The sequence below is a fragment of the Annulohypoxylon maeteangense genome (assembly GCF_022496945.1).
Source record: "Annulohypoxylon maeteangense strain CBS 123835 unplaced genomic scaffold GGS22scaffold_1, whole genome shotgun sequence".
NCBI lineage: Eukaryota > Fungi > Ascomycota > Sordariomycetes > Xylariales > Hypoxylaceae > Annulohypoxylon > Annulohypoxylon maeteangense.
This window is the reverse complement of record NW_025953248.1, coordinates 1051951-1076187: the sequence shown is the minus strand read 5'-3', so window position 1 is coordinate 1076187 and position 24237 is coordinate 1051951. Positions and strand designations below refer to the sequence as shown.

General features: G+C 46.3%; 9 protein-coding genes across 9 annotated transcripts; 3 read left to right on the top strand and 6 right to left on the bottom strand.

Moving 5' to 3' along the window:
- Window positions 1–433: 433 nt before the first annotated feature.
- GGS22DRAFT_149142 (uncharacterized protein) lies at window positions 434–1956 on the bottom strand. The gene has a single exon (XM_047959095.1). It carries the CDS (start codon window positions 1764–1766, stop codon window positions 522–524), a length of 1245 nt encoding a protein of 414 aa, XP_047823611.1. The 5' UTR covers window positions 1767–1956; the 3' UTR covers window positions 434–521.
- Window positions 1957–2151: 195 nt separating this feature from the next.
- On the top strand, window positions 2152–3462 carry GGS22DRAFT_3982 (uncharacterized protein). The gene has a single exon (XM_047966980.1). It carries the CDS (start codon window positions 2799–2801, stop codon window positions 3384–3386), a length of 588 nt encoding a protein of 195 aa, XP_047823610.1. The 5' UTR covers window positions 2152–2798; the 3' UTR covers window positions 3387–3462.
- A 229-nt stretch (window positions 3463–3691) lies between these two features.
- GGS22DRAFT_149136 (uncharacterized protein) lies at window positions 3692–4276 on the bottom strand. Its single transcript, XM_047959094.1, has one exon. The coding sequence runs from the start codon at window positions 4166–4168 to the stop codon at window positions 3734–3736; it is 435 nt and encodes a 144-aa protein (XP_047823609.1). The 5' UTR covers window positions 4169–4276; the 3' UTR covers window positions 3692–3733.
- A 1829-nt stretch (window positions 4277–6105) lies between these two features.
- On the bottom strand, window positions 6106–7159 carry GGS22DRAFT_3968 (uncharacterized protein). Its single transcript, XM_047966975.1, has 2 exons — window positions 6627–7159; window positions 6106–6560 (listed from the first exon to the last, which is right to left on the bottom strand). The coding sequence occupies exons 1-2, from the start codon at window positions 6818–6820 to the stop codon at window positions 6137–6139; spliced, it is 618 nt and encodes a 205-aa protein (XP_047823608.1). The 5' UTR covers window positions 6821–7159; the 3' UTR covers window positions 6106–6136.
- A 3296-nt stretch (window positions 7160–10455) lies between these two features.
- Window positions 10456–13619, bottom strand: GGS22DRAFT_3960 (uncharacterized protein). Its single transcript, XM_047966973.1, has 2 exons — window positions 10960–13619; window positions 10456–10895 (listed from the first exon to the last, which is right to left on the bottom strand). Exons 1-2 carry the CDS (start codon window positions 13153–13155, stop codon window positions 10671–10673), a joined length of 2421 nt encoding a protein of 806 aa, XP_047823607.1. The 5' UTR covers window positions 13156–13619; the 3' UTR covers window positions 10456–10670.
- A 1113-nt stretch (window positions 13620–14732) lies between these two features.
- GGS22DRAFT_149129 (uncharacterized protein) lies at window positions 14733–16682 on the top strand. The gene is made up of 3 exons (XM_047959093.1): window positions 14733–15809; window positions 15860–16189; window positions 16244–16682. Exons 1-2 carry the CDS (start codon window positions 14863–14865, stop codon window positions 16047–16049), a joined length of 1137 nt encoding a protein of 378 aa, XP_047823606.1. The 5' UTR covers window positions 14733–14862; the 3' UTR covers window positions 16050–16189; window positions 16244–16682.
- Window positions 16683–18125: 1443 nt separating this feature from the next.
- On the bottom strand, window positions 18126–19320 carry GGS22DRAFT_183114 (Glyoxalase/Bleomycin resistance protein/Dihydroxybiphenyl dioxygenase; the record flags this gene model as incomplete). Its single annotated transcript, XM_047964049.1, has 5 exons — window positions 18126–18163; window positions 18228–18337; window positions 18395–18639; window positions 18697–18849; window positions 18904–19320. 5 exons carry the CDS (start codon window positions 19318–19320, stop codon window positions 18126–18128), a joined length of 963 nt encoding a protein of 320 aa, XP_047823605.1.
- An 844-nt stretch (window positions 19321–20164) lies between these two features.
- GGS22DRAFT_149126 (magnesium-dependent phosphatase-1) lies at window positions 20165–21458 on the top strand. The gene has a single exon (XM_047959092.1). The coding sequence runs from the start codon at window positions 20574–20576 to the stop codon at window positions 21258–21260; it is 687 nt and encodes a 228-aa protein (XP_047823604.1). The 5' UTR covers window positions 20165–20573; the 3' UTR covers window positions 21261–21458.
- GGS22DRAFT_149124 (CRAL/TRIO domain-containing protein) lies at window positions 21459–23472 on the bottom strand. The gene is made up of 5 exons (XM_047959091.1): window positions 23094–23472; window positions 22873–23014; window positions 22770–22801; window positions 22365–22702; window positions 21459–22273 (listed from the first exon to the last, which is right to left on the bottom strand). The coding sequence occupies exons 1-5, from the start codon at window positions 23282–23284 to the stop codon at window positions 21735–21737; spliced, it is 1242 nt and encodes a 413-aa protein (XP_047823603.1). The 5' UTR covers window positions 23285–23472; the 3' UTR covers window positions 21459–21734.
- Window positions 23473–24237: the final 765 nt, after the last annotated feature.

Genomic DNA, 24237 nt, shown 5'->3' with positions numbered 1-24237 from the left:
AGTAAGTATGTAGGTAGCATGGGAGCGCCTACGAAGGCATTTCGATAGTTGGCTCTTGTGACTCAATGATATAGCTGTACCCCTTAACTCGATTTTACGACTTGAATTGAGAAAGAACTCAAGAGCCTTAAATTTTCGAATTATATCGATATATTTCGATACGTATCTAGCCGTCGCCGGTCACTACGAACAGTAAAGTGTATTCTTGTGTCATGAATAGAAGCGGATGACGGAATCCTGACAACCATCAACAACACCCAGGCGATCACAACATCTCTCCAATATCCCCATTCAAGTTAGGCCTAGACAATTATAAGTGGAAACCCAGTTGATTTACCTACATATGTCCTTACAAGACGTAACTATCATATCATTTGGCACAGGCCTCTTGGACGTATTCATCTTAGAATTCCGTATGACTGAGTCAGCTAGGTAAACAAGATCGAGCTGAGCTTTATTCACTATAGTTACATACATACATACTAGTAGGCGCCTACTTAGGTAGGTTCTTCGATTACCTTTCATGGTCCTATTATTAGTTCTTGACTTGGTGGAAATTTTGACACTGGCCATTTTTCATAAAACTCAGTTGATACAGAGTCGCCCTTTTCTGATGATATGTATCGTTTCCAAACCTCTTGGCGATCGCTGAATAATTGTCTAGCTATAGACTCCGTGCAGAGGTGTACGACTTCAACCTTAGGTATCGGCCAGGGGTCAACGTCTGGCTCCTCTTTAAGGACCGCATCTCTTTTAGCTTCAAGCCATTGTGCCGACCTATCGACAAGCGATTGGAAGTGTTCGGCGGTAGGTCTACTGTCAATTTCAGACAACCTGTTCTGCCACCATCTGTTAAATCGACCGTTAGAGATGTAGGGATATCCACCATATGCTTCGAACAAGACGTCCATTCCCTCGACAGGGGTGTATTTCCACAGCTCTCGATTGTAGGTATCGATGGAGCCTTGTTCTTGATCGTTGGTATCGACGGGGTCTGGATCTGGTAACGTCGGTAATCGTTCAGAGAAGAGATCAGCGTCCCATTCGACAAGATACAGCCTATCAAGCTTGGGCAATAACCGAACCAGGCAAGCAACCCAAATAGTTGGAGCGCAGTATTGGGATAGGAGAGAAGTTGAACTAATGAGTACCCTTCGGACTTTCCGGAGACTATCTTCGTCGATTCTTGAGCCAATTGAATCGCAGTACTCGGCCAGAGCTGACGGGTATGGTTCTACCTTCAAAAAGGCTGTATAGTCGGGACATAAGACGTCGTTTTCAAAATTAAACCACGTCATTGGCTCATGATCACGAGTCCCAAACGCAAGTTGATAGCCAGCATTGATCAGCACATCGCGCGACTCTACGCATGTATGGAGTAGCGTAGGGATAGGCGCTTTGCTGTAGAGACGACACTTCCGGAGGAATCGCTCTAGGATGTGGGCGTAGGAAAGTAGCCAGGAGGGAAAAATATCCCTTATTTCTTCATCCATCCCTATTCCGTACCATGCATTTTCCATCTCCCCCCGCATTATCGGTTTGGCGTAGAGTGACACCATGAAGCGAAATTCCTCTTCATAGGCAGAGAAAGACGAATGGAATTTAAACTGGGTACTTTCGATGTCATTGATCCGAGACTCAAAGAGGTCCCCTCGTTCCGATTCTTCTAGCAAATGGACGATGCGAGGTGGTGTGGCTAGGAGGTATATTGCCCGACGGAGCTCCGGTGGGAGCAATGGAAATAAGTGGAAGGTGTCAAGACTCATGGCGTCCTAGAAAATACAGTATAGTATGTTGTTGCCTATATTTACTAGTATCGTGGTCTAAGCCAACTTCGCCGTCGGATGGATTTAGAGTCGAGATTTTAAATAAGATAGATTCATCTTTGATCGTTTACCATACAGAGCCTCGAGCTGGTAGATTAATTGTGTTTTGTATTGCGTCTGAGACTTGTGAGGTCGCCGGGGTTATATTGTGGCGGCAGCCCATTCGTCATGATCAGCGCTATTTCTACCAATTATCCACTGAAGCAAATGGAGTTCCGGGTGACTCATTCGCAATATTCCTACCTACCTAGGCTACTAGGTAGGCACATCGGGAGCGCGGCACTCTTTCTATAGCATATGAATTTCAGCTCTTAACTAAAACGATGCGGATCTGTCGGTCATCTGTCGTTACTGGCTTGCCAAGTTTTCGAATGCTATAATGCAACCCTAGGGAAGCTTAAGCTCAATACAGAGAATATGGCTATCATTTTCCAGTCTATACCGTTAATCCCCGAATCCCAATTTCAGCTGAATCGCCCGAAAGGTAACATAACATGCGTGTGGTCATAATTGCGGTGCAATGGATCACGAGGGTGCATTGGGCATTGCGATATATTTAGTATTACAACATATTAGGCATCCTGGCATATCAATCGGTCAGTATTGTTGGATACCTCGACTCATAAGACCTTGTTCCTTATCAAGAATAGCGATGTTCTAGATGGTTGGTTATGGTTATCGCGATGATAGAGGCTCAAGTCGATGATCGGTACGATGGACGATACGCATACACCTAGGTCCTAGGATGGCTGTTTTATAGCCGAAGCCTTCACCATTCTCCATTCCCATGTTTCCTACTCTGAAATTGTTAATTATTAAAGGCAAATCCTCTAGCTATTTTGAATCGCTTCATTATATCCTATAAGTAAGTGTGTCATGGAATGGCTCCTATGGGTCTCGATTATTCGAGCTAATGCAGCTAATGGTTTTTAGCTTGGAGGTTCTCAGTGGAAGCACCACTATCTTGACGAGATGGCGGCCCAAGTCTCGACGATATCCCGATTAACATCTACAGAGCTCGAATCTGTATTAGCGGCCGCGGACGACCGAGCTGAATCTACCAATCAGGAAGATGTGGATGGTGCAATATCCCAGACCAGTCGCCAGGAAGACATCGGTCTTTCCCGGCTCGTAGTCAACATTCTCGCTAGCGGTGGCACGGCAAATGGCAACGTCGGCGGAGACAGCGATCCATTTACTCTCATTAGGGGTCTTGCATACGAGGTTGCTATTTTATCGAAGAAGGTCGAATACCTCTCTTCGCCGGCGTCTAGGAGCGGGCCTATAATCGAAAGTGGGACGTGGAACACGACGGAGGTCCGGCCGGGAAACAAACCACATCACTCGACGGAGGCGCGCATCAATTTTTCGAAGGAATTCAAATTGACCCCGATGGTGATGGTGAGTGTGAGCTCGGTCGACTTCAGCAACTTCAAAAATTATAGGGTTAAGGTCTATGCGACGGAGGTTAACCCGAGGGGTTTCATTGTCCACGCCGATACCTGGGGGAGCACGCTTTTATACTCCTGTGGAGTATCGTGGATGGCTGTAGGAGAATAATTGGTGTATATGGGCGCCTGAGGTGAACATGACTTAGGATTCTTACCAACATGTAAAGGTATATTAATTCAATTTGCTCCCACTAAGGTCTATTGGAAGACCTTAGATTCGAGTTGCGACATGCTTGGGATTACGGTGGGAACGAGAGGCACACTAATAATGATCAGCGGAGTATGAATTTGTGAGAAAACGTTCATTGGATACCAATAGCCATGTGTTTTTACCGTGGAAGCGCGCATGTGTAGGCGCCAAACCACTATTTACCCCGATGAGCAAGCAACCCTCTCCTTACCAAGCTACAAAGGGCTTGATAGGTATATAACTTCCCCACGGCTCGAAGTCACTACCTAGTGACTTTTATACCAGCCCGGCCTTGTCTTTAGCAAGGAATCTCTACCATCATACGGCATGTCGATAAAGCGTTTTTTCCAGTCTGGCCCAAAACGCACCGTATAGATGGTATCGATCTCCTTCACTACCTCCTGGCTCACGTCGGCCCATTCCTCTGCCTTCGTAGTCTCTTCGTGTTTTGCCAAGGTGGTTATGTCGAAGCAGTGGCCAGCCCAAACTCCACGAGCAATATCCACAGCATGGTTGGTTTTGAGCATATAAGCTAGATTGCTCGTCAGATAGCTCGACCAGCCGGTGCGTGCTAAGACGACGTGACCGAAGCCCAGACCCTCGATTCGAGGACCATGGACATACTCAGGTCTTAACGCGATCGCCTCCGCGCGGACGAACTGCTTGGTTGTGAGGTTTCGCAGGATCCACGGCTGGTCCATGGGATAGAACTCCTCTTCATCGAATTGCTCCTCAAACTCTTCCAAATCTTTTACTCTCGTGAGCACCCCGGCATTCTTGGAGTTACGGAGATAACGTTTGAAACTCTTCAATGGCTTGCACTCGTAGAGGGGGAAGTCTTTGGCATATTTCCCGCTAGCCAACTCGTAAAGACTCAACGGTTGCCGACCTGTCGGGGCCACCAAGTCGTTGCGGTCCTGCACGACGTGTCGGTAATCTCTCACGACAAGTGCAGCCTGTTCTTTTTCCGAGAACAATCCAGGGGGGTAGTCACCGAGTTTGGTGCAACTTCCGACGAAGACGATGTTCTTCCCTGCCCAGAGGCCCACTGTTCAGGGGTAAGTAAGCGTGTTTTTCTAATATGAATTTTTGTTACTTACTGTTTGAAGCCCACTTGTCGTGTATGCACGGGAGTGCGAGAGACCAGAAGTAGGTGTTAGTCAGACCGAACCTCATCTTATCTTTGGGATCATCGAGAAACTCAAAGATCATCAGGTGAATCTCGACAGGCAGACTTGAGATTGGTGTTGCTACTAGTTTAGAATTACCCGTCTCGGCGGATTGGTTGATATGAGCTGGGATGGCCTTGGGGACGAAGGAGAATTGACTTCGGCGTTTATGTGACTTGAATGGTACAGTAAGAAGGCGAACAAGTTCCTGTGGGAGGTCAAGTCCGGTTGCGTGTTCAAGAATAATGGCCTTGGGAAGGCATGTTCCTTCCTTGGGAGCGAGAAGCTTGAACGGCTCCGCAGATCTAGGATAGACACCGTTGATTTTTGGGAATAAAAACATCGTGAATAAAGATGAGGGTTATGGTATGTATGTAAGTTGGAAGATAATAAAAGAAACGGACGAACAAGTCTGGGATGTATCTTGCGCGATACGTGCTATTTATAAATTAACATGACGAGTGATGGAAACGACTTTGTTGAGAAATGGATAGTACGAAGAAATATCTTTACAACTGTGATTACAGTGCTGGGCTATTTCTATATACTACCTAGTACTAGGTAGGTATCTAGTACAGTGGTCGTGATACTATCTTGAGTAGACTCGACGAGGAAAGGGGTACCGATACTGTGTATTGTAGGGTGTACACTGTTAAATATACACTGTAAATAAATATCTTGATTGTACCGAGATACCTGGTACATACCTAAGTACGTACTGAATTTCTGACATAATATGTGCACAGACCACAAAAGAAAACACACAATTGAAAAATTCAGTGGGCAATTGCCTAAAATATTCTCACAATATTACCACCATCTTTCTCCCTTTACTCTTCTCAGAATGCACACCTCAAAGAACGAACGATATTGTCAAACCTCGGCTTGAAGGATGTAATTAACATATACTAGGGTTGAATGATATTCTAATCGATGCATCGTGCTTGCTATACGCACTGAAAGAAAGAATCCAACGCGCCCTGATAAAAGTCAATACTCCTCGAACGTCTCTATGCTCGATAATACATGTGCCCGTCCATCATTCATCCAATCTATAAGACAAGAAATGAGCCGAGCCATCCTCCTCCGAATCATCCCGTCTCGATGATCGAAGTTAAGCTCAACACCGCCCACCCATGTTCCAGGTAGGATATGCATGGTGCAACAAGTGTTGCCATCTGAAATGCGCATGCTTGAACAGAAACGATATGATGTATAATGTTATAAGTCTAATGTCACAGCCTCTCCGAAATGCTGAACCGCAGCAGCCCTCCAGGAAAGAGAAAGAAGAAAAATCATCGCAGTCGTCTCAGGTATTAATAAAGTATCCCTATATGGGACAGAGGTGCTACCTTGCTTCTGTTGCACCGTCTGTCCCAACGAACCCACAGGAGTGGGAGAAATTGAAGAGACCTGACAGGCTACACATAGCAAAGTAATGGTTGTATGTTGATCGCAGCGAAGCCGGATATGCGATACCCGAAGGAGTCGATATAATCATTAAACGAGTTCGAAGCCTTCATCCTCGACGATGTCAACGTCCTCCGCTGAAGCCGCACGATTCTTGCGACGGAGATTCTGCCGAGCCTTTCGACCCTTCAGAGCGTCGCCGTTGTTGTCTAAGATCTCGTATTCCTTCTCTACGAACTTCTCCGTCTCCTTCGGATTGGCCTTCACGAATACGTCTAAAGTCAAGGGTTTATAGGGGCTCTCGCTTCTATCAAAGCTGTATAGGATGTTATCGGATATGCTAAGATTCCGCCGCGGGGATGGTCCAAGGAGGTCTTGAAGGGATCGTGAGATGTTATTTGGATCATTGAGCTCTGCTCGCGCATCTATCTTGGCACACCAAGCGCTCGTTCGAGACTCGAATCGACTTTCTCTTGGCTTCACGACATTCTGCTCATGCCAACGGCGCGTATGACTGATTTGTCAACAATTAGCATCTACGGACAAATATATTGGCACACGGCTGTTAGGCACAACTTACCTTGTTGGCATAGTAGGCCGAATCTTCCCGCCACTACCTTCATATCCTACATAATGAAATTGCCCTGTAACGGGGTTGTCTACGACGATGTCGCTGTCAATCCAGGGTCCTATCCGCCACTTTGAAACGTGGTCCTTGAACCGCTTCGAGTCCTGGGCAGATCCTCGGAGGTCTCGGGTTCGCTCAAACGCCATGATAGAGGATAGTATGCTCGTGGACGGGAAAGTTCAAAGTGCTAATGGAAATTACTGGACCGATTTCGACAGACCGTACACTGTCCGTTTAGGTGGCCTTGTACCGTGAAGAAGCTTATTGATGGATGGACGGGCTCGATGATGATGATTATCCAAGTGAATGGATAACGTATTAAAAAAACAATATTGGCGATGCAAAGACGCAAAGACGAGTTCTATTTGGAGAATTGATGAAGTTTTAAGAATGGAAGATGGAATGAAGGGTGATTCTAGGAGATGGGAGACAAAAGTATGTCAAGGAGGTCAATGGTATTGGTGCTTTCTAGAAAGCAAGCGATTCGGGAGATCCAATGGTCGAGTCACACGGTGACAGGGTGGGTATGGATAGATGACGATTAGGTAAGATAATGGTAGGTCTTGTGTTATTTTGTATCTTCCTTCTTGGCTTTGCTGTTTGCGAGATGGGAAATTGCTTTGTTTCTGTTCGATCTGTTTTGATGGTACTGCGATGAAAGGAGTAATGGGATTGAAGGTAAGCAGAGTGGGTGGCCGTCAAGTGATAGGAAAGCGTGGCTTTGTTCGTTTCCCGGTTGTGTCAGAGGCGGAAAGGCGTGAGCAAGAACAAAGAACCCTGTGACTCAAATTCGATGAAGATTAGGGGCGAGGGGGGCACGTCTAATGAGTACACGGTACACGGAGAGCCCTGAACTGCGCCTAAATGATGCGATGGGACTTCGGGAAGTTGCGATTGCGGGTTGGCCGTTATCGATAAATACAGCGGGTTCCAACTTCCAATGCCTCAACTTGTGCCTCAACCTGATGGAGATGATGACGCACCGGCGTGCCTTTTTCAATTACGAGGTACCTAAGTACCTACGTATGCCGAACGGAGATAAGGTGGGTAATTATAGTATTAGTGAAGATAACCTTGAATACAACGAGAATAATTCACACAAAAATACACAAAAATGCGATTTATCTTTATAGTTAATGAAGTTGTTGAGATGTTTGATTGCTTGTTTGTTGAGAGCAAATAGAGGAAAGCGATTTGGATCCATGGCACAGTAAGGAAACTTGTGTGGGTTAATAAGGAGACTCCCATCTCTCATTTCGTACAGTATCAGAGGTATCAGAGTATATCCCTATCGCGTTCCCGAGGTCTTGTTAGACTAGCGCGTAGTGCGCAATTACACTTTAAGTTACTACATACTACCCGGTTATCTGTTCTATTACCACATGAACCATTCCCGAGGTCCCGTTCGTCTGTTAGACATCCCAAGATAAAGCTGAGTGTTTAATCATTGCCTACCTACTGTACATACCTAGCCCTTCCAGGATGTTAGATGGTGCGTGTGACGATGACAGGCATGGTCGGCCTAGGCTGGACAACCACGATTCTTTTTCGTCCTATTACGTATCAGCAGTTTATTATTAGGGGAGACCTCCAGAGCTGCTGACCTCTCGGCGTTTCCTAGCACGGCTCTCATTGATGAAAGCCATTCATCATCCCCTTCGATAGATGACGAAACTAGGCGGCTATTCTACATAATTACCTACATAATAAGTCGACATCGTTCCAGGGGTTTCTTTCAATCACCAACTCTTTGCTAGGCTGTACCTATGCATTTGTAGCTGTTGGAAGCTCGGCCTTGCTTCGCCTTCAGCTCGTGCTACCGGATCAACGATGTCATTTGCTACCAGCTAGCTGGCCTGCCTTTCGTGCGACTATGCTTGATCTAGATATCTCTCCAGTCAACGAACTCGAGAGATATCACGTTTCTAGTTACATACGTCTCCCTAGCTTTCTATTACTAATGAAACGAATAGTCCCCGAGGATACATACAGCAATGTTCCTATGCTATGCAGTAAGCTGTTATTGGCATCCCGCCCTCCGGTCTCAAAGGTTGCTACCTATCATGCAGAATGCAGGATGTCTCACCTACCTTGTACCTTAGTAGATCGGCAAATCGAGGCGCGCTACCCTTGGTCCTACATAGTGCGTCCGAACTAGCTGGCCCCTCCTCCACACGACCGAACCTGCATGGAATTCGCGATAAGGAATCCATGGACAAATCAGAATGCCCATGTGCCTGTATGTCGTGGATGATAGGGGGAGCGTAGAGATACGGGAAGTTTCTTAACTTTCCGCTGTGCTGTTATGCTGTTGTATTGTACGTACATATGTCATGGGTAGATTGGTATGTAGGTATTTAGCTCGGTATGTCCGTTTTAGGACGATACGATACTGCAGTTTGTTTCGGTTGTAAATCACTATCACAGAATCTCTATGGCGTTAAACGAAGCAATGAAGCAAGTTTAGGCAGCTTGCATAGGTGGTTTGTTAGCCAAATACCTAACAGATATTTACGTGTCTGAGTCTCTTAACAATCTAGGGGGTTACCCCGCTTGCCAAACGCGCCGGTCTGATCCATCAACGGTCGTAATTTCGACAGAAAATTGACGAATATGAAAATGGAAGATTAGAACCAAACCGAAGACGCGAAAGCCTTCCGGGGAAACGGTAACCTTGGGAAAGTGTGGGATCTTGTTGGGGGACCGCTGCTTCCCGGAAAGCTGCGCGAACGGACAGGGCATACAGGGTGTGGGGGGAGGGCGGGGCAGTGCTACGACGTATTGATAGCGCTTAGCGATAAGCCTTAAATAGAGCGTAGGTACTTCATAATAAGGGAGGAATGAACTGGGAAGGAGGTTTCTCATTAGCACCCACGTGAAAAGCTAATGCCTTCGAGGTGATTCGTTGAATTAGATGATGACACAATCGTAACTGCCTACATATGTACTCGGTATCTTGTGAACGAGTATATCGACTACATCATCTGACTTACTATTTAATAGGCTGAAGCTGACGCTATAGATCTCTGGTGACATCAACGGCTTAGGCAGGCTATTGTGAAGCTGAAGAGCGTGTTCCAAGGTTGAGATAGTGAAGTCGAGTGGCTAAGGAAATACCCCCACCAAAGGGGGATCGCCCATTACTACATGAATTCAGGGCCCTGCCTGTACCTTCCAGTAGGCTCTAACTAGCCTAATATCTACCTAGATTAGGGGCACATTGAAAGGTATCCCAAATCCGTCATAATCACCTCTAACTTCATTTTATTTGGTAATACATGTGTACTTACATTGTTGAGCGTATATCATATTTAAATATCGTATGGGTGCTTACCTTCTTTAACTACTTTCAACTACACTATTAGGTATCTGGGAATTGTTCTTTTCATTGTGGCGTCCAAAGTTCGTTCAACGACCTTCATGTCGCATTTAGAAGAGCTAGCATTCGGAAGCCGAACATATATATCTTAGTCGACCTGAGATACATGGGTGTTATATACGATGTAGCTAAGGTAGATATACTTTCTGTTTGTAGCAATTTAATGTTACTTCAAAGACAAGCTTGACTTTCGTCAATGTCACCAGTAATTTTGATAGATCCATAAACACATTTCCCCCTTCTTAGACCCGACAATCCAGACAAAGTGCTTTTCAGCACAAACCATGAAGATAAACTTCTAGAAGAGTGGGGGCGGATATCTGAGAAATTCGCGTAGCCGAAACATGTGGCTGCTAGGCTCGGTGGGACACAGGATGTCTCGGTGTAGTGTGACTAGGACTCCCTTATAAGAGGAGCTGATGTTAGAGTCTCAGAAGCTGAAAATTTGGTGTTCAGCTTCAAATGCATAATTGAGGAGAATATGGGTATATTTCTGAAGATTTTTGGGGGGTAAGAGGTTGCTCCTCATAGAGTTGTGTCGTTGTGTTAGGCGGTTGATTTTGTGTTACTGCGTGTAGTGTGTCTAGAAGAATATCACGGCGAACAATCACACTCCATTATCGCTGTGGCTGGAATGGCGCACTTGTCCTTTCCCATGTCTCGTTGCAAACTCGTCGCATAAGCCTTCTGGGTGCTTGACGACCGGTCATCAGCTCAAAGGCTTCCATGGCCATTTCGCCGACGACCTCTAAGCCATCGACAATAACCCATGACGTGTTACCATCTTCGCGAATTTTACGCATTTGGACGATAAGAGGCGTGATTAAGGGCTCATATGCCAACTATAAGAGACATGCCAGTTAGAAGATGAAAAGGAAGTAATGCATGGTTTCAATGTCTCCTTACCTCAATCACAACGCCACCAGTAGGGCTTTTCAGCCAGTGCGGCGGCATTCTAAAGTCCACGGGTGGACTGTCATCTATTCCAGATGCAGGAATACACGATAGGACAATCGTTGGTTGTTGATAGCTCTCTGGCCATGGGTCATTAGGCGAGTTAATGACATGGCAAATTAGCTCTCCCGCATTTTGGCGGATAAGCTTCTGCTCTATGGCATACTCGTTGAAATGCCTAGCTACTTCTTCTGCTGTCGATTTCGTCCTGTTATGAATGAAGATCATCCGACATCCCAACTTGATCAAAGCATAGATAGCCGCCCGACCCATTCCTCCGGCACCAATCACGAGAGCTGTCGTCCTAGAAGGTTGCACGGAATTCCTAGGGCTGATGGCTCGACGTAAGCAAGTGATGATGGAAGTCCAATCTGTATTGTCTCCATAAAATTTATTGGTAACGCCAGATCTGTTTCGAGCATTGGCATGGTCCAAAATCGAATCCGTTTGTCCACGAAGTGGTAGGACTGTATTTACCGCGCCAATTGCAATAGCGTGGGTGCTAAGATGATCTAGGTGCGGCATGATGATTATTTTGAGAGGTGGTGTTAACGAAGCCCCCCCAAAACCAGGCTCGCGTTGAAGTCGGTTGAGCTCTTCAAGCGTCGTGCAGCGCCTGGCATCGAATGTGTGTGCCATCATGTGGTGTTCGTAGGCCGCTCGGTGCATGGATGGTGAAGCCGAAAAATAGACGTTTGATCCTGTCACGTAAAAGTTTAGCGGCTGCAGCCATTTTCCTTTCCGAAAGATAGCGCGTAGTGTGCCTCGTGTTGTGCTTACGCCGACCATCTGTTCTCGAGAGGACTTCTCAATAGAATCATGCCCAACTGGGTTCATGATCTTATCTTGAAAGGGTGTCACCACGCCGAAAACCGAGAAATCGTAAGCGATGATGCAAGGCTTTGGTTCGGGTAATGCGTGGATCGTATCTAAGAACGCTCTCCGTGGATCATCATCTCTCTTCGAGGTGAATCGGGCAATGCGGACAATATGACACCCGAGTGATTTCGCAAATAAGAACCGTTCGAGATAGAAATTGTCGGTCCATTTTGGTGTTTTCATTCCCTTAACGACGAAATTTGCAATGATCTTTGTCCTGCCTCTCATGGAAAGAATATTGGATACGAGATCTAGATGTCTTTCGAGATCGAGAGTCAGATATTCGACTCCAAGTCGAAGACCGTGGAGCATTAATTCAAGGTCCATGACGTTTCGTTCTTCCATGGACCTCTTGCGTTCCTCCCGTGGATTTTCTTCTACATTATATATGATCGGGATGTCTAACTTTCGACGGATCAAGGCTACCTGGGTCGCAATAATATCGAGCACGTTGTTGGGCCAAGTATCAATTATCAACTCCAACACATCACCGGGGGCTTCTATCGTAGCTAGATCAATATCTAGATTTATCAGAGTTGAAAGTCGTATGTTGAAGACGAAGGAGAGGCTTCGGTACTCCGGCGGAATCGCCTTCCTCGAAAAGGGGTTTGCAACCCAAGATCGCGTCAAGCCATGACCCAAGATGTGATCAAGAAAGTCCTTGAAATCATGTTTAGCTTCCACGAGCTTGGCGGTACTTGTAGTTGCAGAACGGAGCAGACTATTCTCTGTGATCTGACCTTCACCACTGGAGTCATAGAGGTTGAAGTACTCAAAGTTAGAGAAGTCACGATGGCTCTGATCTGTGAGGAGCAGACGCTCGGCATCTGCTACTGGAAGCTTTAACAACTTGTAAAGATCCTCCTTGTCACGATGAATGTAAATAATAGGATTCGTCTCGACATAGCTTTTGAGTATTTCCCCGATATCCGGCGACAACGTGCCTGTTCCGCACTCTATGACACAGTTGGTTTGATTTAGTCTGAGCACCCGAGCGATTACAACTGCCATTTGCTGGTTGAAGGTTTCTCGTCCATATTTTTGCAAGAACGTCGCTCTCGTACATCCGGTTGACTGTTCAAACGAGTGGTCCTCTGTGACAAGTCGACGGCCGAGATACTTGGCAGCGATAAAGCCCAACGTTCGTTTTCCGGCACCACGACATCCGACAAGGATGATTGATGAATCTGTAGGAAATATCCTACGCTTGGCTTTATATTCAGGTACGACCAAGTCATCTGGAGGAGAGCTGAATTCTATTCCTTCCATCCTAAAGTTGGTTCCGAGGCGTATTGTAGTGATCGGATTTAGGTGATCCTCAGCCGGAGAGTCGAATCTCAAATAAGACAGTTTTCCTGGTCAGACATTTATATTTACACTCTGCTTGGTGACTAAAGTTAGCACCGTGATGTGATGGCGAATTCTCAGTGAAGAGGTGACGATGAATTGTCGAAGGAGAGTGATCTCAGCTCCGGTTGTTGAAAACAGATGGATGTGACGAGGTCGTCTAGGGACATCTGTACTGAAATACCCAGGGACTCAGTAAGATCACTAAGCATACACTAGCATGATCTTATTTGCCATCGATAGAGTAAATCATACGAGGGTTCTCTCATTACTCAACAACGAATGAGGTTGAGCCGATGAGGTGGTTCAGCTCAGTCTTGATTCATAATGGTGTTAAATTGCTGGCCTATGGACTTGCGACGACACGGCAAGAGGATCGGCAGTAGGTTAAACAAAGTTAGTCCTGGCACACGCAAGCCACGAATCCCCTACAGATTTTTACTTAAAGCCACAGTCTACTACCAAGGTAGGGTTCCGCAATGTATAATACAACTATACATTATGCGCATAATGTATTATACTTATACCGTATAATAGATTCATTATACGTATAACGGAACGGAAAAACCCTCCGGTCCCACATATCCCCACATACAGGGGTTATTCATATAACACATACAATTTTATCTCAAAATAGCTTCAAATATTTCAATCAATCAAACTACCTAATTCTTCGAAAAATTACCCAACTTCGAAGAAATTAGATACAAATCTAAAACAACCCTATTCAATTCTTAAGTGATCTAGCAACTGTCCATAGCTTTCTTATTCCATGCGATCGATCTATTTGTCGGTAAAATTCAAGAGATTCAGAAGGCGCGTTTGTACGTACCTATTCTACGAGAATCGACGTCGATAAACGCCAGCTTGTTAGTTTGATCTAATCTAATCGATTCCTTATCTAGATAGAGTCCTGTATATACCTAATTCTACGCCCATGAAGCGCGTTCAGAAGGAATCGACTTAAAGATCGTACTTATAGATATCCTTTGATCAATTGAGGCATCGTATGTATTAGAAAAGGGAGAAAATCGTCGATAAGTGGAAGTTTTTGGCCTCTATACAACATTATACCGTCTATTATACAATTTTGTATGGGTATAATGGTATAATGGGGTATGTATAATGTAATACCGTATAGTGCCTCCATTATACGTATAATGCAGATCCCTATACCAAGGTACCCACATATACCCGAATATGTACTAGGTACTTCGCACTATGTAGGTATCGAGTTATGCACGACCGGCTTTAACCCCGCGTCGACAGGGGAGTGATTGGCTTTCGTATTTCCAACGTCCTAAAACGCCAATTCAATGTCCATTTCACAATTATCCCCAATTGTGACACAGCTACGCAAAGCTTTCGTTATCTCTAACTCTCCGACATTGCAACTACAATAAAACCCTCGATGCACTCTCACTTCTTAACTTAATCTCAATTAAGGCCCTCATGACGTAACCTTAAACGGGATCGGGGAAAAAGGAGTTGGGAATTCTCCTCATACCTTTTTTCCTTTTTTGAAAAGGAGACGCGTACGGTACGTCTTACTCTATAGAGACATGTGTGTTTTAACTGGAGGCTGGCGTGCAACTAACCATCTCTATTGTGAAGATTATTGTGGAGGCGATGAGTGATGCTGAGAGTGATGACGCTAAGCGAGCGTTGAAGAAACGCAAGGCTAGTCGTGCTTGCGACCGCTGCAACTCGCAACACCAGCCTTGCGATAATGCCACCCCTAAGTGCAGTGTTTGCGTACGCGCAGGCACAGAATGTACCTACAACAGACCGGTACGCAAAAGGGGTCCCCGTAGTGGGTATACCGGTCAGAATGGGGAACGTCTTTGGGCCATAATCCTACAAGCTCGGCCCGAGCTCGAGGACATAGTCTTGCAAGTCCTACGCGGCGGTACGTACGGCAATACCGGCGTTCCTAATCTCGACTATTTCAGGAATAACGACAACCAGGCCGAGCTTGTCAACTGTTTCAACGAGAGTCGACTTGGCAGATTTCTACAGAATGGAGAATCTCCCGATCTACTCCTACCCCCTATTAATCAGCAAGTTTCGCCAATGATTGCTCAAGTACGCAGTGACATGGGCTTCGGCCAATCTGCGAACGCCCACCGCCAACAAGATGTGACTAAGAGTATGTCCGGTCAATCGAACCGCTCGGCGTCGATCTCACAGTCTTGTCCGGTGAATCCACACGGCGCACCCCAAGATCCCGGTGACATATACATCCAAAGCGAGGATATTCGAAGGCGTGTGTTTCATAACCAAACTCAGATGAACAACTACTTCTTAGGCCTACCTGAAGATTTAGTCCCTGATATTAGCGCGAATCACACGCCATCGAACCTAACCGCTGCTCAGGGTACTACACCCTTTTCTAATAACTCGATTGACGGATACGGCGCCAGTACACAGACGAATGATCGTTCAGTATTAGACAGGAGAATGAGTGTGGATCCATCAGTAAACATATCTGAACCCTCACGGCCTTCTGAATCGAATAATCCATCCAATACGTCCTTCGAAAACCCCGAATATCACCTAGATGAAACTTCTCGATGGTGAGTATCCCCAACTCTTATACGTCTCACATGTATCTAATTCAACATAGGCTTGACTCAACTCCTTTCGACACCTTGCGAAATCTCGGCTTTGCTCCGGGTGAGCGGATGGCAGAGGACTTCCTTGAGTTGTGCGAGAACCCGGATCCCATTGACCATACCCCAGCCACCTCAGCCGACCAAGATGAGGACGAAGAGGCTGTCTGGCGCCGATTAGTCATGCGAGGAAGGTTTATATGACAGTGGCCTTAGCTAAGCCGTTTACAAGAAGTCTGAAAGGCTTTATTTAGACTTCTTCGGCGTCGATAAATTACCGGCCAAAATCTGGACGCATCATACGTCCCACCTCACCCTCAAGTCCAATACGACATGTAATGACTGTAATGTCTCACCTTATGGTGGTGTTATTAGCCTACTTACTAATACGTATATAGGTCTCTAGTCGTCCTCCTCTTCCTCGAAAAGAGTCCGTGAGGGGTTACGTGTAGAATAAACTTGGACTATTCTCCCACGAGGGATCGCCCTTTCGGGCAGGCTATGCTGATTGACTTCCATAACCTGAGAGACTCCGTCTATATGCTACAGGGTCAGCAAGGCGGTTGAATCTTGTTGACTAGCTAGGTATGGGCGCAATGGAAGTGGCAATTTGAATAAAAGAACAATCCGCATCTTTGACTTTTTAATTACCTACCTACCTGGAAGATATCTCTTACTGTGTAGACATATTTGTCCATAGTAAGACACGATTGATGGCCTCATGGTACTGAAGCAAAGAATTGGCATACTCTTCAGTTTTACAAGTATGATTAAAGAAGGATGTCCCTTCCTAAACTTAGTGGTAAATGTACCTAATCAAATTTAATTATTTCATCCTTAAAATTTACCCTCATGAACTCGTTCCAAAGTTAAATATGATCAGCTGTTGTGGTATCAGGTTGCTATCTGCTTCAAAATCACATTGTTTTCTGCATCATAATATGCCCCTATTGATACCCACTTAAGGTTTAATGAAAAAGTTTCTTTAGTTTCTTCCAAGCAAGGCTGTCAACGCTCTGTATGGGATACTCTAGGCCTACCAGCCTTTGCTCCTGTCTATTGTTAGTGGCACAATCACGCAAAGCTCCCTGGACGTAATTATGAACTTACGTCCGTAAGACGCCAATGATGATGGTCCTTCACAGAACTCGTTCATGCGGCCAGGCTTTTGATTCCAGTGAGATATTCCAAAGTTTCCCCTCCATATACTGGAACTATCTCATAAAGGAAAAACGTGCGTATCTACCTACTTAAAAAACAATAATGTATCGCCTCCGTGTACGTCCCAAGTAAGAGACGTATCTCGAAGTGATGAGGTGCTGAGATTCCCTTTGATCTCTGAGTCGGTCTTCGTGTCATTGGCACTTCCGCTCATGGCGGCCTGTATACTTCTTCTGGCTTCAATGAGCATTCCTTCTTTTTCTTAGTTAATATTGACAATATCGGCCTTAGCGATATCACGTTTGCTACATAAATAACCACCAAGGGTGATGACTTAGCCCAGTACTTTAATCAGAAACTTCGGTGTCTTCTATAGGACTTACATGCTACATTTGTTTCGTATTATACCTAACGTAATCTTGATAATATCTCTACTTTCCAGCTAGTTCAGAGCTAGGGAATGACAGGAATGTCGTTCTAGGAGACCCATCAATAGCGATGTGAAATCCCAGGACCACCCTCTTCATAGGTACAAGTAAAGTCATGTTGAAAAATATATCCATGTAAACGCTTTTATGTAAACATGTTGAGGGCTTTAAGTAGTAGCTAAAAGTAAGCAGACAGCAAGCTGTATAAATCACATAGTCAATAGAATGCTGTTGGTATATATTAAATATTACCTAGGTACACAACTCAGAGTCACCCAATAGTCGAACCATGTTATCACGTACATGGATATAAAACATAGGTAGTCTTCGTTTTCGGTTTCGTGGTTGTATGCGAGAACGTTTAATTGGCTACGATTCTATTAAAATGTAACAGTCTATTGGATTCGAATGAAGGGTTATACTGCGGACAATTACTGAACTCGCTCGTCTAACTCCTCGCGATAATAGGGCCTTGAAGTAGTCTTGAGGTGAGTGGATATGGAATGACACACAAATAGGTGGATTATAAGGTGTCGACAATGCAACACGAGGTTCTGATAAATGGGATGTATCATTAATTTTCATTAGACGCTCACCAATTATACCTGAATACAAATACACTGAACTCGAGAGACCACACAATCTGGAGCTACCCAGGAGCAAATACCTTCCTGTTTCATCGAGATCGAAATCAATCCTTTGGTAAGAACTCTCCAGGAACAGCGGGACCTAACGCGCATCTGATTAGTAGTGTTTCTTTACAAATATACCTAGGGAAAGGCAAGGTACTCACCCCACACGTGCAGACTACCCGGCCCAGCCTGCGAGATATGCGTCGGCTCAGAGGCATCGACCAGGTCGCCGTCGACGTAGTGCTCCATGATGAATCCGAACGGGTCATACCTGAAACACGGTCAGTTCAAATAGCGCCATCAAGGGGAAGGAAGCGGAGATGCGTACCAGTAGTCGAAGATCTGGCTACCAAGGACGTGTCGCCCAACGCCCCAGCAGTTCTTATAGCCCTTCTCCCTCAGCCAGTCGTGGCCGAGGACTTGGGTGTCGAAGTCGTGCGTCTCGAACGAGGAGTGGTGGACTCTGTAGGTGGCTCCCTCGGCGAAGAAGAAGACGTGGTGGTCTACTTCCTCGTCGCCCCTGTTCAGCCGGTAGAACACCGTTCGGTCGATTTTCTTGTCATCGTGGATGAGCTGTTATGGTGTAAGTAAGTGACTGCGGTATATATGGATGTGGGATTTTGTTCGTACATCGCTAGCCAAGAAGTTAAAGTACTTGGAGTAGAATTCGTAGGCCTTGGCGAAATTCGTCGTCCTCACGCCGAAATGGCCTAACTTGTGTACGGGAGCAGGCCGCTTCTGAAATCGCTGGAACTTGTTCACAGGTCTGTTCTTCTCGGTTGGCTACATCTTCATTAGTAACAGGCCATGACAGAGTTAGGTTGGGGGACTCCTCACATAGTTCACGGGTTCGTGTGGGAGGGGAATATCTAGCATCGGAGCAGGTGTCTGGCCCCACACGAGATGAAATGGGTACCCATCGACTGGATCGTAGAATGTGACACCCTTGCCGCCACCCGGGGCATCTGTGAGCTCGTAAATTTTGGTCGCTTTTGGAATTGTCTCAGCCGCGAGTTTTAGGTCGTCTTCCGATTCGACGACGAAGGCCGCGCCTCCAAATTCGGGCTTATCTGACTTGGTGGCGCACAGTACCCATGGATCTGTTCCGTACCCTCGGAAGTAAACCTTTTCGTCCGACACTCTCTTTTCTTCAGTGAAGCCAAAGTCCTTCAGGAAGGTTATCGCCTTGTCTAGGTCTGGGTACTTGTAGTACACGTGGGTTATTTTCACGATTTGGATCTTTCGTTCTGCCATGTTGAATGTCGAATACTCGTTGTCTTAGTTATTACTCTAATGGGCAGTTGTCAAAGCCATGCAATGCTGATCTTTCTTGAACGTAGATATAAGCGAGATCAGAATGAAGGACTAGTCTCCAATGGCTTGTGGCGGCGAGATGCCCTCATATTATATACGATATATGGTAAGGACGTGTGAAACGGAGAAAGCCGGGGTAGTGTGTGGAGGAGTCCGTTCGCGAGCAAATCGGCGAATCAATGTCCCCAGGTGAATAGGCTTGCTACAGGATACATACATTGACGACATGGTAGCTTGAAGACTATTGAAAGTGCAGCTAACGTTCGATGTGCTCAAGTGCTCCTGTTAGGCGTATTCGAGACAGTCTTCTTGTGTGACAACATTGTTGTTACCCACTAGACTATTCCCCTCAGCCGCGGCCCCGCATGGGTGCTGGTGTTTCTGCCATGGAACATATTCGGCAGTTATCATTTTGCTGATAATCTGTGGGTGCTCACCCCTAAGATCCCGAACTACGAACGTTTAGGGGCGAGCTATTCGAGCTAAACCCTTGTAAGAGAGCCGCTGAGACTCGGATACCTAACGTCTATTGCGTGGTCTCGATGCCAAGGTCTCAGCGCACATGCATATGATGGGAGGCTGATGGAGTTTGCTTTTGTCACAAGTTGGTAACTGGACTTGCTTATTGTAGCATTAGAAATTGATTTAGACGACGCATAATGCTCAGGTAATAAGCCCGGGTCGTGTGTCGGCTCGTTAACACCGAAATCGACGAAGTGCATTCGGTGACACCCCTTGCATGCGCTTTAATATACAAAAGTTGGGGACTTTGGAGATGTGCGAACGGAAATAGGACAACGAGGTTTTACAAATTTGGAGAAAGGGGAAGCATCGCCAGCCGTCAAGAAATAGGATGACGTACATGCCGGGCCGACAAAGGCTCTCTCCGAAGGGACTCCGAATTTAAGAAGCGGGAAGGAGGCGGGGAATCGGTTCTGCTTGTGATCCATGATCTCAGGAAGAAGCCACAATCGGTATCGGCCTTAACAATATGCCCGGCATCCATTGAGACGTAGAAGGTTCTAACTAAAACTGGATTTGTTTCATACGTCACACCTCTTAATAGAATTTCGAAAACAGCGCCTCGATACATTCCTAGCTCCAATCTCTACACCTTCACACAACTTAACATCCATTTACCGACCGCGAATCGGTACCGAAGTAACCGTCCCGACCTCCCCGATCTCCGCAAAATGATTCGCAAGCTCTCCAAACAACCCACCCTCCCGCTGAACGACCCAACGACTCTCCCTCCCATCCTCAGCGACGGCCTCCCGCTGCCGCGCGCCGTCGTCTTCGACCTCGACTACACGCTGTGGCCGTTCTGGGTCGACACGCACGTGTACCCGCCGCTGCGGGCGGCGAACCCGGAGCGCGCGGCCGCCGTCGACAAGGTCGGCGAGACCTTCGCCTTCTACGCCCAGGTGCCCGCCATCCTGCACGGGCTCGCGCTCGCAGGCGTCAAGCTCGGGGTCGCGAGCCGGACGCACGCACCCGATCTCGGACGGGAGATGCTTAAGCTACTACAAATACCGCCTGCTAGTTCGTTGTTGGAAGAGGCGAGTGTGGATGCTGTGATAAAAGCTGCGGCGGCGGGCGGGAGTGGGGGCAGTGGTGCGGGGAAGAGGGAGAAGGTTCGCAAGGCGATTGATTTCTTTGATGCTGGGCTTGAGATCTATCCTAGTAGCAAGATTCAGCATTTTAAGGCGCTGGGGAAGAGGACTAGGATACCGCATTCTGAGATGTTGTTTTTTGATGATGAGAGTCGGAATCGGGATACGGAGTCCCTTGGCTTGACGATGTGGTTGGTGAGAGATGGGGTTACATGGGATGAGGTCGTAGAGGGGATCAAAGAGTGGAGAAGACGAAAGGAAGTTTGAGTTACGGTATCTTTGCAAGACTGCTGAGTCCTACAGTTATGTGGCGTTTTGATGGCCCATAGAACGTCGGTTACAGAGAATACGGCATATACTAGATTACGAGAACACACATTAGGTATGGTTACGATAGAGCATAGACAGTCTAGAGGGCGTTGGGAGTTCAGGTTATTATATTCACTCCGTACTAATGTCAGAAAGACACCTATCTATCCTATTCGTGCCAAATCCTCCAAAATAGAGCAGCACACCATGGTTCCGTAAAAATGCCCCAATATACCCTAATAGGAAGATCTTATAGAAATTAAAATAAACCTTGAAACGCTCGTATGGCCGGCGTAATATCCCTCCATGTGTATCATGTACATAACTTATGTCTATATCTTCAGCGATTCTACTCCAAAATTCGCAATGGGTATTCCAAGTCCGATCTCGATCTCGATCTCGACAAAGTCGTTTATACATCTCGCATTAGTTTTACTCGGCCACCGATAAAGCCGCGATGCTCGCTGTCGGAACTTCGCCGTTTAGAGCAACCTTCTCGGAGGTCGGCGACACGAAGCTCTCTTCACCTTCCGTTGGGGCGTCGGTCTGTGATACTTCAACGGAAGCAAGGGTGTCTGCGGCGGATTTAGGAGGGTATGCTTTTGTAATGGTGCAGACGCGTTCTCGCCTGTCTGTCTCGCCTTTACTACCCACTGCAAGACATTCAACTCGCTTGCCGCCGTCAATAGGACGCCAGTACAATGGGCCTGAGGGGAAAGCGGTGTAACCATTCTCCCACTCGCATATTCGTTTGATCTCGTCACCCCAAGCAGGCTCATCGAAAAAGTCCCACTCCAATTCACCGCCATAGTGCTTAGGAATATCTTTAATATCCATGAAAGACGTTAAAACGGGTAAGACATCGTGGTCCGAAAGGATAAAAATCTTGGATACCGTTATGGGGTCAAACCAGCGCTTAACCCAGCCCCAGACGGTTGAGAAGAATATCGGTGCCCCAATAATGAATATGCCTAGTTATTCATGTTAACATGTTTCTAGTTTCACAGCATATAAACCTATGTATGTATACTAGGGATATAATATGAGAGTTCGTGGACATACGGTCGAGAGTCTCGGGGTAATGTGCAGTCGCAAGTTGACTCGCCGCCTGCATATGGGCCTTCAAGTTCCAGAACATGCGTAAACTGACATGGGAAATGTCGACAATGTTGGTACTTAGGGTAATTGGGGTTTCGGGGTGTGGGCGGTCGGTGCACTCAGATGACAACGGTTGTACGAATCTTGTAAGATTTTCGTATAACGCAATAAGTCGGAGTAGCTTAGCAGGCGTTTTCCCATCCGTCTTTGCTCTGCTATATGTCGTCTCGGTGGACTTCTCATATTTGGATACGGCGTGGGAGTCTAGATGTCGGATTTGGAATACGTAAATTGGAATGCCTCTGCTAGGATGTCAATTCATCTTGCGCTGGAGCTTATGTCGAGAGTATACAGGTATGTATTACGCACCGCTTATCACGTCGCCCGGTGAATCGAGGATACTATATTGATAAAAATAACAAATGAGTTCTCTGTGCCAAGGAAGTTTGCGGGGTTCTTCGATGTAACATACAAGTTTCCTGGTAGCCTCGAACGACTCGATATCGATGGTGTCGTAGAGCACATTGATCTGGTTTGCGTCACGGAACTTTTCCGTCTCGCTGAATTGCCCGTACGCATCTTCAGGGACCCATTTCCGCGCTCGAAGATATCGACTGGAGATTGGCGATAAATATTAGAGCCAAAACCCAACGCGAATCTAGGGATAACCTCGGAGGAGTTTTGTTTACATACAGCAGCGTGGGATCATCGTGAGATGGCGGATTGCCCGGCTTATATAACCCTTTCTCCTCTAGAAGAGTTTTAAATTCTACCAGAGCGTGCTCCTCGTGCTCAGTGAGATGACCCAGATGTCCGCTTGGATAACCATGCTCGACGGCCCCAGCCGAGGGGACTCGGTGCATAGAAGACGATTTTTTGGTCATGGCTAGCGTTCTTTTCTTACGACCTAGTCGAGATATTTTCTTTCCTAGATTGAAAGCAACGAAGCAATTACGAAGCCTTTGATTTGCGCACGTCTAACCTGACCGGATAGGTCGAAAAACAAGCGGTAACGGAGAGCCTTACTGGAGAAAGCGGCAACGATGGTTTCCGAAATCAAGGGCTGAGCAGTGAAAAGTGAAGGAATAACACCAGACCCCTGTTCGGCATCTTTTACATAATCCTCATGAATCGGATACAATTGGATCCTATTGGTGGACCAATGATCTAGCTTGATCTTGTGAATGCAGATCCTGATCCTCATCCAATTGCCACCCTTAGATTTTTTTTTTCTTTTTATGATTGTCTCTAGCGCTTCCAAGACCTGCAACTCCGTCATTGTCTGCACTATTCCTACGCGTCAACAGTCAGCTGGTTATTTGTGGATTGAGCTTATTGTCGACTTACCGGGGAAATGGAAGTTACACATAATTGAAGTTCAACGCCATCACTAAAACGAGGAATGGATTCATATATACTTCAGTTAAGCTTATAATATCAGATGAAGTCATGGAAGCGTGGACAAGCTAGTAAACTTTAGTTGCCATTGAGTTTTCGGAATTTTAACGCTAGAACCCAGCCACAATGAGCACTGGGCAGTGACGATAGGCTACTAGGGCTACTCTATCTAGGTCGGACTATTCTGTATGGACCTTATTCATACAACTTCCATCCATGCGACAACAACTCTTCATATCACAAAATCCTATCTGTTGGCTTCCTTCATACAATACAGTATGCAGACACGGACCATAGAAGTGGGCACGAATGCCTATACGGAACACTTATTTGATGTTAGCGACATCTTGGGGTAGCGGTAACGCCTAAAAGAGGCAATCCGATATAAGGCAACCCCGATTATACCCCATATTCCACAGTCCCCCACACTGGAGTACAG